This window comes from Anopheles maculipalpis, chromosome 3RL (genome assembly GCF_943734695.1).
Source record: "Anopheles maculipalpis chromosome 3RL, idAnoMacuDA_375_x, whole genome shotgun sequence".
Taxonomy (NCBI): Eukaryota; Metazoa; Arthropoda; class Insecta; order Diptera; family Culicidae; genus Anopheles; species Anopheles maculipalpis.
The window spans coordinates 45,694,759-45,713,368 of NC_064872.1; the positions used below are offsets into that span (position 1 = coordinate 45,694,759).

At 42.7% G+C, this 18,610-nt stretch overlaps 2 protein-coding genes across 2 annotated transcripts in view; one reads left to right on the top strand and one right to left on the bottom strand.

Annotated features, from left to right (window-relative positions):
• Window positions 1-18,610, top strand: part of LOC126564842 (beta-ureidopropionase) — a 300,108-nt gene that overhangs the window by 89,397 nt on the left and 192,101 nt on the right. The gene's annotated exons all lie outside the window — the stretch shown is intronic.
• Window positions 1,530-13,022, bottom strand: LOC126564559 (lachesin-like). Its single transcript, XM_050221637.1, has 11 exons — window positions 12,785-13,022; window positions 8,004-8,045; window positions 6,866-6,963; window positions 6,548-6,755; window positions 6,189-6,335; window positions 5,840-5,968; window positions 3,452-3,586; window positions 2,163-2,315; window positions 1,998-2,084; window positions 1,801-1,914; window positions 1,530-1,711 (listed from the first exon to the last, which is right to left on the bottom strand). Exons 1-11 carry the CDS (start codon window positions 12,993-12,995, stop codon window positions 1,530-1,532), a joined length of 1,506 nt encoding a protein of 501 aa, XP_050077594.1. The 5' UTR covers window positions 12,996-13,022.

Genomic DNA, 18,610 nt, shown 5'->3' on the forward strand with positions numbered 1-18,610 from the left:
ATTTGTATTGGCAAATCGTTATATGACGGTTACAGAATCTTGTTGAAAGCTGATGGACAGCCGTGAGTTTCATTTTAACGGGTAAGAAAATAGCTGGCAATGGGAAGAATGAAATTTACTATTATTTTGATATAACTTACCTAGCAATTGGAATATCCTTGTTTAGTGTCAAATATTCAAAGCCTCAAGGGATCAAGCTGGTAAAGGTTATGAAGATATTTAGAAATAAGATACATTTTCCGTTTGGACAGTCTTAATTTCGGATGACGGTGGTATTGTTAGCTTTGGGAACAATCAACCACAACTCAATTAGAAACGTGGTGAAAAAAGTTTATCCAAAACCTATATCCAACACATGCTGGAATAACGAAACCACGCTTTCGTCTCATCGCAGTACGTGAAAGCAGTTCATATTTCAAGTGGCGAGATTATATTTCAAGCCTTACCTATTGTTTGCCAAAGAAGAAACATTGAAATGCTTCCGTTACTGCTATTCACAAAAATTCGCGCCCGCCACAATTACGTTGCGAAGCAAACTATCCTTATTTAATTCAATCAACTATCGTAGTCAAGTCATTCCAATTGCCACCAGTTGTTTCGGGCTCCCTGTCATCGGACGAGCCAGTGGGAGACAAGAGCAATCTTTGTTTGGCAACAACAGTCTCGTTTCGTCTCGGGACGGTTGTGCCTAAGCGTACCCACCGAAACAGGACCAACCAACATGAATAATTAAATCACTGAAGTGAAACAAATTGGCCACTATTTGTGGTGAGGCCGTCCAAGGAACGATCCGGGTGGAAACAACATCAACAAGCAACTACAACGCGCGCACTCAGTCACGGCGTCCAGCTGTGCTGTACGGGCAGCCGTGAATTCCGACCACCACGCGGAAAAAAAGGAAAGCGAGCGAGGTAAAGTGTCATTTAGCAGACAGCAGTTGCGATGCGTAAGGTACGGTCCGAAAGAAACCAGGAAGAAACACGTAAACAAACCATTTTTGAGATTAAATTTTCTACTCAGAACCGAGGATAAGGATTTTCCAAACGAAACAGGGCAAAAACGATGCAAATGCTTGGAACGTTGGTATTGGTGGTTTGGTTCGCTCAAATTTCTTCCAAACCTGCTTATCACTGTCGAATGTGGCCGGTAAATGTCGGATGTTGCTGGTGTCGTTAGGTACGGGTAGACCGTTACAGCCTCTTCGTTTTATCAGTTTTATTACAAAAAAAACTTTATTACATTGTCAGCTTTTAACATGTTTTCTCATAGCAGGATGCTCGATTTTGAATCGTTCATTTTGTAATTTGTTCATTAGCGCTTTTGTCAGAGAACTTTACATTTACAGCGTCCCGATGCTAACGTTTAGCGCATAATCAATCGTTTTGCTAACCTGGGTTTTATTTGTTACTTTGTTTGGCCTGATTCCTAGGTCGCTCAAATCTCATAATTTATCTAGAGTTCAGTAATGTTGTAATTGTTAAGTACTCCGCATTCATCTCGTCACGCAGCAGGTAAATCTAGCGCGGAAATCACCGGCATTCTCTGACCATGCCTACGAACAGTGTGTACAATACACTGATCAGGAGAGCACTTCTAGACGACACAGCATTCAGGCTGCCGCGTGAATTTCCTTCAGTATCAACGAACGCTTCCTTTTCCCGTTGATCCTCACTGAAGCCGGCACCCTTATCCCTGTACCGATGATCACGATCTGTAGAAGTGGAGAAAAACCACACTCGAAGTATAAATGCATTCATTTAGTTGATTGTTTGTTAGACCGCTTCACGGCGCATTAATTACCTTTCTCAATCGTTCCATCGATATTCCACGTTTCAGCACTGTCTCCTGTTTCAGTGATTTTGTTGGATGAGGAAGAAAATTCATCCAACGGTGGGCGATACACTTTGTTTTTGTCTGTAAAACATTAGAAAAGGCAAAGCTCGTTTACATGTCCGACACGGGTTAGAGTGGCGTACGCGAGTCTAGGCGATACTGACAGTTCTTTCTAAACACTGCTTCGGTGGTGGTGGCAATCGTTGTTGTCGCTGGAGGACTGGTGGCCATAGCAGTGGTCGATGGAATGTCTGCAGAAAAAGCACACAAACAAACGATATGAGTCGGTACGGGATGGGGCGGTCGGGAGATTGCCCCGCAACACTTACGATAAACTTTTATAGAGCCGTCCGTTTCACCGAGCGAGTTTTTTACAACGCATTTATAAGTTCCGAAGTCTGCGATGTTTATGTCTTTAATGGTAAGCTTCATCACCACCTTATAGTTGTTGATCTCCTTAATTGATGGTTCGAAGTGTTTGCCTGAGAGAGTGATAATGAGCATCAACTTGCCATTAAAAACTATGGAAAAGTGTGCTAATGGTAACAAAGAATCGTTATATACGCTATATATGTTGTAAAATGGAATGGAGTTGATGTAAACCTCATTGTTATTACCTGTCGCTGACCTTTGGCTAAAATGTATATATTTTTATCATCTCTCACGCTGTTTGCATTGGTGGTTGTCCTCAGATTTCTTTTTTTCTTCGCTGTAAATCAACCGAAAGATACTATTCTACTGAAGATCATTCCCATAAATCTTGGCCCCTTTGGTTATCGTTCCCGAAAACCCGAAGTCTATTTCCCTCTCTCAAATGCCTTGTTTTGCTACTTCACGCTGATGGTTGCCGAACTGTTGTGCAGCATAATGAATTCGTTGACATGGGCCCTTATCATTCGTTCCTCACCCTTCGGTGGGTCGGAAGTCTGTGTTAACCTAAAACACGGTAACCAACAACGCCAAGTCGGACGCGTCCGTCTTGCCTTTTCTTCGAAATTTATCCCACTTTTCTTTTGCGAATTTTTTTTTTTTGGTTGTCGCTGGTCCCTTTCCATTTCATTGCTATTGTCCGTCGCATGTCCTTACATTGATTGAATAACAAGATGATGATTGTGACACAATTTTTCCTCGTTATCAGATTTTTCCTTGTTTATTATTTCCAACCGTTTTGTGTTGTTTCGTTCTGGTTGGTTGCCGGTGGTTGTGCCGACGAAAAAAAAGTAAAATAGTCCGAAAACCACGTTCATGCAAACGGATCTGCCACACAAACATGCATTACGAGAGCATCGAAGATCTACGGTGGGCTCCGCCGGAAGAAGTAAAGAGAGAGAGAGAGAGAACAACGAACGGTACAACGGAAAATCTACTACCCGTCAACCAAAAGTCAGTCTGTTTCCTTGGCAGTGAAGAGGAAGATATTAATGATGAACGATTCGGCAGGCACAGTCGCCGCGTACCTGCGACTGATTGAGGGACAAACATCATTCTACTCCCAAGTAGCCGTGCTGAATGTTGCTACGTTGGCGGATTTTGATGCTTTTGAACAAAATATTCTGCTCGTCAATAGATATATTGGATAAAGACAAGCATACTAGTAACTAAAGCTGGGTGACCTTACCTTGCGTTATGATGGTGTCATTCTTCATCCAGTAATTGATGGAGCGTGGGTAAGCTTCGGATTGACACTCGAGAGTCAAACGCTGTCCCAGGGCGGCACCAACAAGCTGATCTTGAATCCATATCATTGGTGGAACTTGGAATGAAAGAAGTAGCCGTTAGAAACGTGGCGCATGGAAAATTGCATTGCTAATTATATAGATGTCCCATGAACCATAAACGGCTAGAGGCCAATTACTACGGATGGCTTTATTGAATACGAATTCGTTGTTATCTATAATTTCATTTACAGCTATGCTTAGAATAGCAAATGATATGGCTGACAAATAATTCATGAGGGCTAGTTTTACATGGATGTGGTATGCGAAAGACTACAATTTACTTTCCATAGAGCTGATTCCAACTTTGATGCATCAATCAATGCATAAAAAACAATGGAATTTTTCATCATTATATTAATTTCTGTTTCGTGCTAATCGCAAAATTAGCTCAGTTTAGGTATCGCAACGCTTAAACGCTTACAAAGCGTTTCTTCCAAACAGTGACTGTTAGGAAATGCATCATTAAAACTTGATATGCTGGAAAATATAGTAAAGCATTGAAATCAATCAATATCATAAGAGATGACAGATGATTCATACGCTGAAAGTAGCTTTAAGCCCTCTGCTACTACTAAACGTCCGTGTCAGGGGACTCGATCAATATGGCGATCGAGAAGGATTGCCGTCTGAGACTTGCAGACAGAAATTTCAGGGATCATCTTTTATTAGTCAATTCCTATCCTAGGATCCATACTGATTACAAAATTGGTGTGAAGTTCTTCTATGTTGCGGAACTTACCAATCGATCGTACATGCGGGTCAAAACCACGCGTTCGAGACTAACTAGGTGAAAACCACAATAATGGCTGTTGAATATTTAATACGCCAGGAGATAGGCAATCCGCTTTACACGCCACTAACGCCATCTATGCGTAAAAGTAGGAACTACCATCACCATAGTTGAATTACTATGTGAATTAAGCGACACAAAATTTATACATCACTAACGGAGCACGGCGGCTCATGGTCGCTCGACAAAGAAATCGATGGAATAAATGAGAGAATTCAAACAAGACACCTCACATTGTCGCGAAGCCTGAGTTGGGATTCAAATTCTCTTCTCGGAAAAAATATGTAGGTCCGTAGCCCTACATTTTGATCCTTCGAACCGGATAAACGCAAGTGTCGTCAGTCCGCGAGCGCAGTGATCGTGCGTCGATCAGAGTGAAAACAGTGTTCAGTGTTTAGTGAACAGCCGTTCCAGCAGGAGCAATCGGACGGATTGCTGCCTCATCGGTGCGCAGAGCGAAGGACGCTAAAACGTCAACCCTCCAGCTGCCTGCATCAGATTACTCCTGTCGCTGAAGATGGCGGCAGCTGGAGGGTTGGCGTTGTAGCGTTCCTCGCTCTGCCAAGCGACAGGAGCTACGGCCTATGTCCGGGAAGATAATTTGATTCCCAACTCAGGCTTCGATATACTGCCAGAGAACGCTGTAGCCCTACAGTGGCCCTCCCCGTGTGTCTGCTAACTATCACTGATTTAAGTAGGGATGATGTACAAAAATATAATCGCAGTGCAATTAAACAGACGAATTCCTCATTGCCACTTTAGAGAGGAAGATGCTCAGAAGGACTTTTAGCCTTCTATGTATAGAGGGACAATCACGGGAGCAGCTAGAGCGAAGACTACGAGCCTCAAAGCCACCATTGAGAAGCAATTAGACGCACCAGGCTTCGGAGGCTCATGTCATGCGAATACCGCCGGACAGCGTTGTTTGTAAAATCCTTTTAGACCGCCCACATGGACAGAGGAGGCTTGGTAAGCCCAAATTGAGGTAGATTGCTTGGATCAATACATGCGACAGAATGGCTTAGAAATTGGATTGGCAGATGACTACTCATCAAATGCTCTTCAAAGGCGTTAAACTGTCATATTATTCAATAAATAAAAATAATTCAAATTTGGTTAAATGTCTTGTATCACCTATCTAGCTAATTAATTTAATGAATGTTTTGATATTCAAACAAAAATTTTGAATATTTTAGTGTTGTATTTCAAGTAAATAGCAGCAAAAGTTCAGTTTTTAAAAAAATTTCGTGATACATTTAAAAACAGTAATGGCCAGCTTAGCGTACCATGTCATATAGCATGACTATTTAAATAAGCGCAAAGAAGTTGTCATTGCAATAACGATTTCGACGAGTTCGCATAAAACCACTGTGAAGTAATCGCACCTATCATCACCGAAGGATTTAGTGGTCTTTATTGCTTGAAACAAAATGTTGAACAAAAAAATATGAAAGCAACGCAAACGCACAGTGATGCACACATTCTGGGTGGTACTTACAATGAACAATCAACATGACGCGTTTGCTGACCGACGGCGGGATACCGTTCGATGCAATGCACAAATATGCCCCCATGTGCAGTCGATTAACTCGCGAAATGGAAAAGGTGGAGCTGTTCAGACTGGTCGCTGTATGAAATGGCGCCGGGTGGAATAATAATGAAACAATTTGGTTGTAGTTTGCCAGCCCAATGCACTTTATACATGCACAGGATAGTTTTAATGGTCGACAGTGACCAAATAAAATGCAAAGTGTATCAACAATGAAATGAAAAAAAAAAGAAAACGTAACAAACAAAATTGCAATACATAAAAAACCATACACTCATAACAGCCCGCAACGACCTACCTCCCGCGCTGACAGGCTCATTGCCCTCTCGGCGCCACATGATGGAAGGAGTCGGTGAACCGGAAGCGGCACATTTCAGTGTAACGTTGCTGCCCTCGCGCACGACCATATCGGTACTGGTGGGATAGTCCAATATGTTTGGCGGAACTGTTGGGATTATATATTGATATTTTTATGAGTGTCCACGAAGCGTGAGACGATGAGAATGAGCAGCTCATTAGCATAAGCCAACATGGACAGCGCCAATTAAATCACATTAAATCACCACTGCGGCCCGGCCCGACCACTGTGGCCGGCTTGCAGGGGTCGGCGAGTAGTTACATCTTCTAGTCCTTATCACTAGCGTCCTGGTTGCTTACCGACAACGTTCAGGTAGCCAATCTGATTACGCATCGGATCGGTGTTGACCTGGCACATGTACCATCCCTTGTCCGATTCTTTCACATCGCGAATGCGCAACACCCACGCACGGCCTTCCACATGTGCGATGGTCATGCGGTGATTTTTTGTAATGACATGTGTTTGAATCGTCAGTATTGTTTGCGTATCGACACGGAGCCACGCCACCTGCAATGTAGCAAACGACAAGAACATCGTTCAAGTTGAAGCTAAGACTTCTAAGGGCTAAGGAAGTATTGATTTACAGACTCCGCACAGTGGCTTGTATACATACGTACCTTGTACGTTTGAAGATTGTTGATGACACAAGTCAGTACCGCCTCACGCCCCACCGGAACGGTAAGATTTTGAATTGGCTCTCCAAATTTGGGCAGATCTGCAACCATAAACAATGTTCATTGTTTAAAAGCAAAATCATGTCATCAGGTCTCGGGACAAAGGAATGGAAATTCCAATTTAGAGACCGTTGCATGGAAAAACTCATTACGAATTGTAATGATATTCAGGTACCGTTTGTTTTTTTTTTTTGTTTTGTTCAAAAATGATATCAATTAAATTCTTCTCAATCATATTTGGCGCCTCTGCTCCAAACTTATAGCACGCTCTTTAGCTTTCCCTTCAATGCATGCTGATGCATTTTCAACGTACGTACGCTTTGCCCCACTAAGCTCGAAAACGCTTGTTTTCGTTGAGGCAGCCATACACTATCATCTCGTACTATCAGCTGACACACGATATTTTCCAATTTTAATTATGATGAATATTTAACTCCTCTTCTGCTCCCTGCTTGTCATAATGCCACTGAATAATGCATCGCTACTGCTATATTATATTCATGAAGCACTTATTCCTAAAAATGCAGTCGCTCAATGCAAGCGATTCGATCGCAATTAGCCTCTAGATACCGACCTTTTATCCATTATCCTTATCTCTTTCACACTGCCACACACTGCTATCGTGCTTTTTTCTTTTCTTCTTTCTATTGATACTACACACAAGCACACGAACGGTGCTTTTCATTGTTTCTCTTACATCAACACTTTTCCCTCATGCCGTGGAGCATTGGCACCTTTTCTTTTTGTGCTTGCATTTTTCCTGCAATTGGCTGATTGAGCGAGGATGAAAAAAAAATCATACATCGGTAGCATTTTTGATTGCCTTTGACCAAGCAAGAAACGAGCGTTTTCTACCAACTGCAAGCTTCACACACACTGGCCACAGATGCTGCCACAAGAAGATAGAACGATCTCTTCCTACCAAACGTTTTGTGGGCCATTTGTTGTGCCTTTTAGTTTTGCCTGAAAAACTTCTCCACTTTACTTTCGATAAACTGATTAAGATTATGAAATTATTATAAATAAAAAGTATTCACGATGAAGAACGCATGTAATAAATTCACTCGCGTCCATCAAGTACCTTTGTCCAGTATATAAGAATTCGTTTCCTCTACGGTGTCATCTGCGTGCAAAAACGAGAAAGATAGAGAATGAAAACGCAATATCAGTATAACAAGAACTTTAAGCGTGCAATTAAAATAAACTGAATATGAAAGCGCGTTCAATCGGTCGCTCCGACTCGAGTCATAAATTATACAATCCTTCTGATTATTATTCCTTTTTAATAGTGTTGTAAAAGAGGAATTTAATTGTTTAGCTCTTGTTTACAACATTCTTGCTAATGTATTCATTGTTTCCCATTCCCATCAGATGTTTTGTTCACAGTGTCGGACGGGTCTTGCCATGACCCGTCCACCGTCATACAATTCCCATCGAAAATTGAAGTGAAAAACAAATTGCTCGATGTTGGGGACGCGCTGGTTGGTGGGGTAGATTTTATTTGCTTCGCTGTTTTTATGTTGACCGACCAGCGAACGTTGCTTTGATATCAACGGTTTTACAAGGCAGATCGTTATCATATCAGGAGCTGTAGTATAAGCAGTGAAGTCCCTATAAAGTGGAGTAGCGTTAAAATTGCACAATAGTTTTAAGAGGCAGTTTTAAGTTCATCCATCCATCAACAACGCTAGGAATTCATTTCGTTGGTTCCGCTACTGTTTTATTTAATCTTAGCATATGCTTAGTTCTTTGGGTTTGTTTGAATGTTAAAAACAAAAAACGGCTCAGAAACTAAAGAGGACATCGTTAAATATTTTAGCACTTGGCACAGGTATTAACTCACTTGACACTGTGTGTAATAGTGTTAGTGAAATAGCTAGAAGACCCGGAACAAACTTTTGCAAAAGCCGGAGAAAAGTTTGCAGTAACTAAATGCTCTAATCACTAGGTGCAAAAAAGCAAACGTGACAGCTGAAATATGCTCATTAGGCGCCAGCTTATCGAAACGGTTACCCGTGTGTTATTGTGGACATGTCGTTATTTAGAGTTCACAGCGCACCAGCGTGACCATTCTTTCCCCTGCTAAATCTCGCTGATACGACCGGTGCCGTGCGGCTTGTGCTTCTGTGCGAGGAAACTTCGAAAGGGAAATCATAAAATTTACAAGCCTGTTGAAAAGGTAAACCAAAATCCCTTCATTCATTTAATTAGCAACTAAAGCAATGTCGGTTCCCTTTCATGATCATCGTCATCAGCATCAAGCGAACGGTTTCCTTTGCTGCCGAAGTGTCGTCAGCTCGTCGCGCGCGCACACACTAGCCCGTCAACGGCTCGTTTCATTTCACTTTGCTCCATTCCTTAACGCCGGGGGCAGGAGTAGGAACTAATAGAACTCGAACTCGGGCTCTTCCCTGCCGACACCACGTTAACCACAAAAATGAAGACCAAAGGGCCCCGTGCCGAGGAGAGTGCCGTTGAAGAAATTCTCCTGCGAGGCAGCCGGGTTTTACATACATCGGGGTTTTATGTTATGTTCTGTGATGTGGAAACTGTTGGCATTTTCTCTTTCTCAACCAATTTCAGCCAAAGTCTGCGGTTTTCGGAGAGGAAAATTATAACCAAACAGCTAATCATTAATAATGAAACCATGCCGAAAGCAGCGAAGACCGCACACATACACTACACACACACACACACACACACACACGTAAAGGCGGCCCTCGAAACGCGCTACTCTGTTCTCGGTGAAAAACCGAAACCAAAAACCGTAACTAGGCCGTTTATCGTGAAGGACCATCATGAGAAAGCGTTCTGGGGGTGTTAAGGGTCTCCGGATTCGAGGAATCCGACTTGACTCCGGGGGCGGTAGATTTTAGCTTGACGCGAAAAGCGGTACCGGTGGTACGGTCGTACTAGCGTTGGCAAAAATGGTAAAATTCATGTTTTAGCAGCAAGCTGTTCAAACAAAGCTGGTTACCAGCTTTTTGGTGAAGATGTCAAATACCTGAGTGTGGTAAATACTGAAAAAGACATTTGCTTGCTATCCCCGACCACATATACACGTGTACAATCGTCATCTTAATTATCCCCGATTTGTACAAAAGCTGTCTAATTTCATCAAGCACTTTAAGGAAACCTCTAATTTAGATGAAAACAATGATACGTCGTCGATGTGGTAGAAGTGCTGTTTTGATAGTTTGGAAGTGACTTTTGCATGAATAAAATTGCATCATCCTTCCTCCTCTTGCCCATATATTCGAATGATTTAGTAATTGTTGAAACATTGCTATTTATTAAATTGATTGACATTGATTTAGTAAATGAAACGTTGCTATTTATTCTCCAATATATTTGTCAATATCAGACTGCCATGTCTAACAGGTTGGCTGATAAGTCCCCGGTCTGACACATAGATGGCGCCGCTAGTATTTAATGCATATTATTTTTATATAGCACCAACCTTCAAATGATTCGTGTCAAAATTTGACGTCTGTATGTCAATTAGTTTGTGACACAGAGCGTCTTTTGTCAAGCAACTTTTGGTTGCTGGACGAACGAAAAAAGAACGAAGAAGAAAAAAGTGTTGTTCCACCAAGACAACGCACCGTGCCACAAGTCATGGAGAACGATGACAAAAATTCATGAATTGGGCTTCGAATTGCTTCCCCACCCACCGTATTCTCCAGATCTGGCCCCCAGCGACTTTTTCTTGTTCTCAGACCTCAAAAGGATGCTCGCAGGGAAAAAATTTGGCTGCAATGAAGAGGTGGTCGCCGAAACTGAGGCCTATTTTGAGGCAAAACCAAAGGAGTACTACCAAAATGGTATAAAAAAATTGGAAGGTCGTTATAATCGTTGTATCGCTCTTGAAGGGAACTATGTTGAATAATAAAAACGAATTTTGACAAAAAAATTTGTTTTTCTTTGTTAGACCGGGGACTTATCAGCCAACCTGTTATGTCTGCCAACTTACGGGATCCCTAATTGAAAATTAATTATATTTAATTCAGTAATACAACGCGACAATCACTTGACAAGACTTTCTAGATACAAGTCGAAAAACTGTCCACTTTTTCTACTAAATCGTTGTCAACTTTCTAGTCATTATTCATAGTTTGTAGTTCGTATGGTTAGAAAAGGGAGTTTTTCTTAAATTAAACCTTGGGATTTTCATATATGAAAAGATATAAAAACCTGCCAGACGAAAACCCAACTCTTATCGACGAAAATGATTTAAATTTTGACTTTTCTATAAAATACTTTAATTTTTTTCCTTTATTTTACATACAAGCCATTCTTTTTTTTTTGTCTTTCAAAATGAGTCACATTGTTCATAGTTTCTCATGAGCCCGCACACGGGAAGTAGAATGGAATATTTAAACAATCAGCCATCCTACCAAGACGCCGCTCACATTACGGTGCTCCATACGGTTTTCACTTTTCCTTTCTCATTTTATGACTTAACTTTACTACGCCTTTTAACGTCGAAGAAGTGTGTAAAGTGTGATTTTTGCCCCATCAACGGCTGGAGTGACTGTGTGGATACGTGGATACCTTCGGCTATGACAAGGAAATTCATAGCCAGCATTAGCGGCACTATGGACGACCGTAATTCGAGTTGAACCATTTTTCGACCATGGCGTTCCGATTCCGATGCCGCGTGAACCACAATGGGGGCAGGAAATAATAAATTTTCATCTGCGAAACAATAGGGAATCAGTGCATAATGTACCTGCCGTCTGTCTGCGAAGCATCTGGAAAGTTTGTTTTAGAAGTTGGTTATAACGTAAAGTGTATATAAAGTATATGGGCACCGTACCCGCTGGCTGGCCTAATACCTGCCAGCGAACGTTGCAGGACTCCGGAAATATATTGCGTGTGCTTCTCGCACCTGGGCTACAACCCGCCAACCCACCGAAATGCTGCTGCTGCCGTACCGAGTACCGGGCAGATGTAATCGCACGCTCGGAAGTGCACCCAGTGATGAACTTCGGAAACACGAAAATTTCAGAACAAATGAATGTGAAACCATACAATGAAATGCTTTCGTGCTAGGTGCTGGGTAGTTTTTACCCACCATTTCCGGCGACCAGCACTGAATGACATTGAAGACATGCTGTCGATTCAGGAAATCGAAACAAGAGCTTTGCGAGTACAGAGGATGGATGAAAATAATATCATCGGTAGATCGTAGCAAAATGAAGAACACTGCGAACAGCAAGCTAGGAACATGTATAGGCCTCTACAGATGAATGCGATCGATACCATATGCAAATGAGCAAATTGGTTTTAGTCGGACGCGCATAAGTAGATGTTAGCCGTGAAAACCGTAGAGATAAAATTAATTTAAACGAATTTAAAGCACAATATATAAACAAATAAGACAACCTTTATAAAATCATCGTTTTAACCCTGTCCTGTCGTGTTCCGGATAGTCGTATTAAAGTTAATCTATTCAGTTATTAGAAGTTTCAAGCTTCTCTGCACGTTGTCCACAGTCCGCAGTAGTGATGGTGATAGCTCAAAACATGTCAACAATCGGTACACCGTCGAGTCATGATGTTGGCAACACAAAAGCTCAAAATGTTGTCGAAACTAGGTAAACGTTCTGTTACTCGTACCGGGTCCCCGCTACGGACAAGGCGCTTTGAACTGGTTAAATGAACTTTCAATGCACTGCCGCTCGCAACCAAACATCAGAGCCCAACTCGACGGTGCCAGAATCATTTATGCCAAGAATGGAACGAGGAATGATGTTATGTATATGACGGAAAACATGACATTGAGCCATTACCATTTCGTCTCCTCGGCCAACTCAAAGTGTCCGTGGTTTTGCAGTGGAAACCCTACGCAAAATCTTACCTTGTTCTCCCTGAGCAGTGGCAGAGATGTGGGATGCATTCAGTACACACACCACAATGACCAGCGCTATCGTAGACCGCTGGAGAAATTCCATTCTCTGTGCTCGTAGCAGAGGTGACCTGCCCATCCTGGCTGCCGTCGTTTCGTTGCCACCACCTTCAAACGCCGCAGTATGTGCAGTTCGATGCAGCTCAGTGCAGTTGTGCATCATCAGATGTAGCTGTGATTATCCTGGCCAGTTTCGAGCCAAACGCATCGGTTTGAATGGGAGAATCTGACAGAACAAGCCGGTTCTACCAACTAACCAACCAACACAGAGGGCAACGGGTTTCTGGGGTAAAGCTACTAGCATGCACCAACCGGCGGTCAGCAGGTGAAATAACCGAATTCAGCTGACAACGTATGGTTTCGTCCTAGGCGTACGAGAGTGTGTGTTATACTCACACAGTTCCACAGTATCTTGGAACTCGAAGTGCATCAACGGGAAGCGGGCTAGTTTGCTTTAGAAAGTATACACATTTAGATAGCCACTGATCCAACCGACCCCACTTCGTATGAATAAGCGCTTCTTTCTCGGGAAAGCAATACAGTCCATGGGTGGGTGTGTGTTTGCAGTCGTTGTCGTCGTAGCTGTCGGTGTTCCACCGTCAGGAATCCCGGAACTGCAATGCCCGACACAACAATGAACACACTAACGCCTTACGACCGGCTCACGCGACCGAAATCATGTTGGAACCCCTTGTGCGCACCGACGGTACAGTTCTTCTCGGGTCTGTGCCATAATATCCTGCCCAATGGTTCGATGCTTAATGTACGGAGCGCCTCGAACCGTTCCGCCGGTCGAATGGAGGCGCCTGGTCGCGCGCTGGGCAAAAATAAAACACTCGGAATTTTCTCACTTCACTTTATCCTTGCATAGTAAATATTCTCTCCCCTTTCCGTTACCACTCAACCGCACCCGATCCCGCTTTACCTTGGTCGCTTCACTTTCTCCCCCTTTCTAGCTGATGCTTGCGCTCTGCCAAACTGATAGCGAAGAAATAGCATTCCAGACCTCTCCTTCCGTAGTCACTGGACTCGGTGCCACTTTCGGTGCGGTACGACCGCCGGTAAGACGCACCAGATGGTGTACGATACAGAGCATCAAGCCATTATGCCTGCTACCCGTCGACGGTCACCTTTTTATCGCAAAGCTTTTTTCTTCCGTTGTTTTTTGGTTTGTTTGTTGCGTTAGTATTTTTAGTACGTTCTCTTTACACTTTTTCGGTTTCCTTTGTTTGAAATGTTTTTATTGCCGATTGTCACGAAATTGTACTTTCCTTCGAAATTTATTACATTATTACCCTCTTCACTAAATCTTTAGGAACTGTTCGTTCCTGCTGTCCCTGTTAGTTGCGAACGCCCACCACACACACACACACATACACACGCACACGCCCGGCACACTGTGTGTAGTAGGTTAAGCGCACGCAGCAACTAGCTGTTGCTACACCGCCGCTATGTGTGCATCTCGCACACGCGACGACGCCTAGCACCGTCAAACTTACGCACTTGCCACGCAAATGGCGCCAACATTACCGTAACTTCTGTTGTGGTCCGCTGGTAACGCGCGTTTTGTTACGTGCCGCCAGGGGGTAACGCTCGCTCGTCACTTTAGAAGCGAAAAAAGCGACTCTGCCCGAGGAATAAATCCTTCCACTTAACAAATCCGTCTGACCGCCAGAGACCGCTGCGGGCTGTTTGGGGGTCAGTTAAGGCTAGTCGTTTTATTTCTTTACTTTTCTCCATTGTGTTTGTGTGTGAGTAGTACCGGCAGCATTTGGTTTCGCGGGTGAGAACTATTTTCCGATATGCGTTAATTTGATTCTGTCGCCTTGTGCTGGCGAGAGCCTGCTCATGTCTACCCCTGTGCTGCGTTCTGGCAGCAACCGTGGGCTAATTAAGTGCGGGATAAGGATGGGAAGAAAGCAAGGGCTTCATTATAGTGATTGTGAACTAATTAATTTCTTCCTTCTTTATATTGAGCCGGTACTGATTGATGTTGTGTGTATGTGCAACGCGAACCGACGAAAAACAAGCCGCTCAGATCAAACGAGACCGTTCGAAAGAAGCATGAGAAAATGGGGATGAATAAAATAAAATAAAAAAACACCGTTGCAATTATTGCGATCAACCAATGGGGGTAAGGGTAAGGGTTTTCATCCTAAATTTGGTCCTAACAACGAAAGTACGGTGACGAAGTACGTTGACGCAAAAAAAAAAAGCGTTTCGTCTAATTATATTAGATGTCTGTACGGATCGTGATCAAGGATCAATGCTGTGCAGCAATTAAGTATTTATACTTTGAATGTTAAAACATGCGACTACAATTCACGTTTATCACAATAAATAACCGATAATCCTTTTGGTTTACTTCTTCTTGTTAAACGATCCTAAACGACATCGATTCAAAGAGGAAATGTGTAAAATGTCACTGTTAAAAAAAAACACAAATCAAAAACCTAATCACTTAAACCCATTAAAACATCAGTTCCACGTGGATGGCACACTACCGGAAACAAATCACTTAGCACTAAAGTGTCACCGTGTCCTTTACCACCCTGCACCGTAAAATGCACTGCACGCTACCCAATGCAATCACAAATCACAACAAACTGAGGCGTTCGCGCCGTGGCAAGGATCCGACCTAGCCAATGCTGCATGCAGAACTGGCCGAATACATTCCGTTGTCGTTGCTTTTGTAACGATAAAACACATGATCTGGTGGAAATGGTTTCAGTTGCGGAACCGTGCCGAGTCGTGCTACCCGATCGTGCGGGTTCCTAGTGTGCTCGCTCGTCCTTTCGTCGTCATGCCGGTTTAACAACAAACAAAACGAACCTTCAAAACAACCGAACTTCGTGCCGTGTTCGTGCACTGGCCGGTGGACATGCGCCCGGCGCCTGCTTTGGTGGGTAGATGTTTCCCCATGTAGGGGAAAGTGGATTAAAATGAACATGAATGTGCAAGCAACTTTGTTTGGTAAGAATGAACACCTTCTTTCGACTGACTACGGTCTTGCTAATGCCATTTTTGAGGAGGCTAATGCTGGAAGAGGAAGACAAATGTTTGATTCTTTTGTGCGTGTTAGCAAAGATTACTGCAACAAAGATTTACGTCAAATATTGAAAATAGAAATTGGTTTTTACGTTCTTTTTATTTTATCGCATATGTAATTTGCAATCACTTTTGCGATACATAAACGCATTCGTGTAACAGTTTTGCATCAGGCAATGAACCACGATGAAAAGCGTTCGCATGAGTAAGTATCATACACCAACACTATCCGCGTGTAAGCATCATCACGTAATTAGTGGTGCTTGCCATCGATTAAACAAACGGCGTAGAAATTAAAAAAAAAAACGTCAGTGTGTATCTACTTAAACACTTCTTCCCCCACAATCCCTGTGCAAGGCAAGCTTGCAGCAATGGAAGGGTCGATGTGAAGGATGTTAGCTTAGTTTTACGCTGTGGACTGACAAAAAGTTCGCATCCGTTCGATAGGGAAATGGTAGTTTAGACGCGCCGGAACGATTAAACATTTTGCTAAACTCTCTGCTTAAACAAACCATTGCTTTTGCTAATACCGGAGATATCAGAGGGGGCGTTATGTTAGGTTCCAAGCGTCAGCATTTCACCAAACACACCAAAACACACCAGTGTGTATCAGCTGTAACCTGCAGTCCAGTTCAAATTTCGCATCTCGCAAGCGTCACTCTGCCTCTCCTATCATGTGCTTAGCCGGGACATGTTTCTATTTGCAAATCAAGCAAGAAATTTGCATTTATATGATATCACACGTGAAATCGCAAAAGTGACGCATGGCAGTTTCTTTTTGTTCGTTGTTGATATTTCCTGTTTTTTTTTTGTCCAACCTTACACTGCTCCTGCTAGCCCCATTTAATGGATTCATCTGCCGCGGGTAACTTTGAACAACAGGCATGGTAGAATGGTTGAGGCCAGAGATATGTGTGTTAACATCAGCAAAGGTGAAAAGAAAGGCATTAATAATAATAAATCTAAATGAAGGAATAAAAGTAAGCCTTCAACAAAACAGAGCCAAACTTTGTTGCCCTTTACAATGGTCGATAACAACAAGAAACACACACTCTGCTAACATTATCTTATTGTTCTACGTTTTTGTTCTGCTTTGTGTTGTAATTTTTTTTCTTTTCAAGGAAGACTCCGCATTCTGCTCCGCCTGTGTTCATGAAACATGTGGGAATTAAACTTTCTAGCTTGTGACTAATCAACGCGTAACGTAATGGAATTTATACGACTCACGAGATTTTTTCATACCGTGCGCATAGTTTACATGGGTAGAGTTAGTTAGTGAAGTATATTTCCATTGTAACAAATTTAATCTTACACTAGTGGCTGTGATCTTAATATTAATGGGTACGAATGCATCTTCTCTCATTGGCATTTTACCTTATAAGCAACGTGGCTGAGGTGAAATTTAGCGATTGTTTTTTTTTTAAATGGTAAGGGAAAAATGTGTTGGAAATTGAAAAACACTTGAGTTGAAAGAAAACCAAAGCTATTGTTTCTAAACTATCCTTATTGCTAGCACTTAATTTAAACAAATATTTACAATTACTTTGGACGACACGCTTATAAACTACTAGCTTAAGAGGGCAAATCTCTTAGCATCTCCAGCACCGTGCTGGAAAGGCACTTGGCATCATATGCCACTTTTTGTTTTTTTCAATGTTTCCTCTATAGTGCGTAAGTTACATTCTAAGTGAAGTGTAGACGTTTTGTACCAATGGGGGAACTTTAAGAATGGCTTTTAAAAATTTGTTTTGCGATCTTTGCAGATTTAATTCATGTGTTGGAGCACAGTTTGACCATACTGGTGATGCATATGGTATGATTGGGCGAACTGATTATTTGTGTAATAACAATTTGTTATTATACACACTGTCCGGCATCGAGATTGTGTCACGCGAACGTGCATCCTTCGAGAAGAGAGTAGCACCTATTAACCACACAGACATCCGCTATGCCATTGGTGCATTTGTCATCAGTCCGATCAACTCCCTCCTCTGCGAATGCAGCCTCCTTGCTATGGAAAATATGCAGCTCGGATCCTTGAGAAAGGACTCGACGTAACTGCACTCATCACCAGATCGCAATCGCAGAACTACAGACACTCACCAACCATCTATTACCACCGATCATCCAATTCACCCGCCGGGGGATTCGTCTCTGGTATCTCTGTACACCTGCCATAGACTGGGAACTTAAAAGCTCTCTCCGGGGAACCGGAAAAAGCAGCCACATCGCCAATAGTACCTTTACTCACTTAATTCAGACTAAATACAAACATTTTCATCATATCTTTACAGACGGCTCCGTTCATCTGGACTCAGCCGGTTGTGGGATCCACTCCACCACGGACAACTGCGCCATCAAACATCTTTATCACACCTCCATCTTTTCCGCCGAAGCAATAGCAATTCAACTAGCCGCCGACGAAGGACTACAGACTGACCGACCGAACGTCATCTTCAGTGACAGTGCCAGTGTTCTGGCTGCCCTGGAGCACAGCACCTCCAAAGTCCCCCACATCCAGCTCCTAGACTCCATACATGCATCCCCGACAATCGTTTTCTGTTGGATCGAACGGAAACGAGAAAGCCGACCAACTTGCCAATCCAAACAGAAAGTTTGAATTTTCTGTTGAGGAAGCAGTACAGGATATTAAATATCTTTTCGCATTTTATGGTTTTATTTTCTGACCGTGATAGAGCCCGACTCGGAAGCAGAGTATCAGTTGACGGC

Bases quoted from the DNA above. Each gene is read 5' to 3' on its own strand.
- LOC126564559 (XM_050221637.1), bottom strand. From the start codon at position 12,995: ATGATGCACAACTGCACTGAGCTGCATCGAACTGCACATACTGCGGCG. The intron at 2,316-3,451 runs GTAAGGTCACCC...TCACTCTCTCAG, and splicing joins TGACACCATCATAACGCAAG to GCAAACACTTCGAACCATCA. The intron at 1,915-1,997 runs GTCAGTATCGCC...AATGTTTTACAG, and splicing joins AGCAGTGTTTAGAAAGAACT to ACAAAAACAAAGTGTATCGC.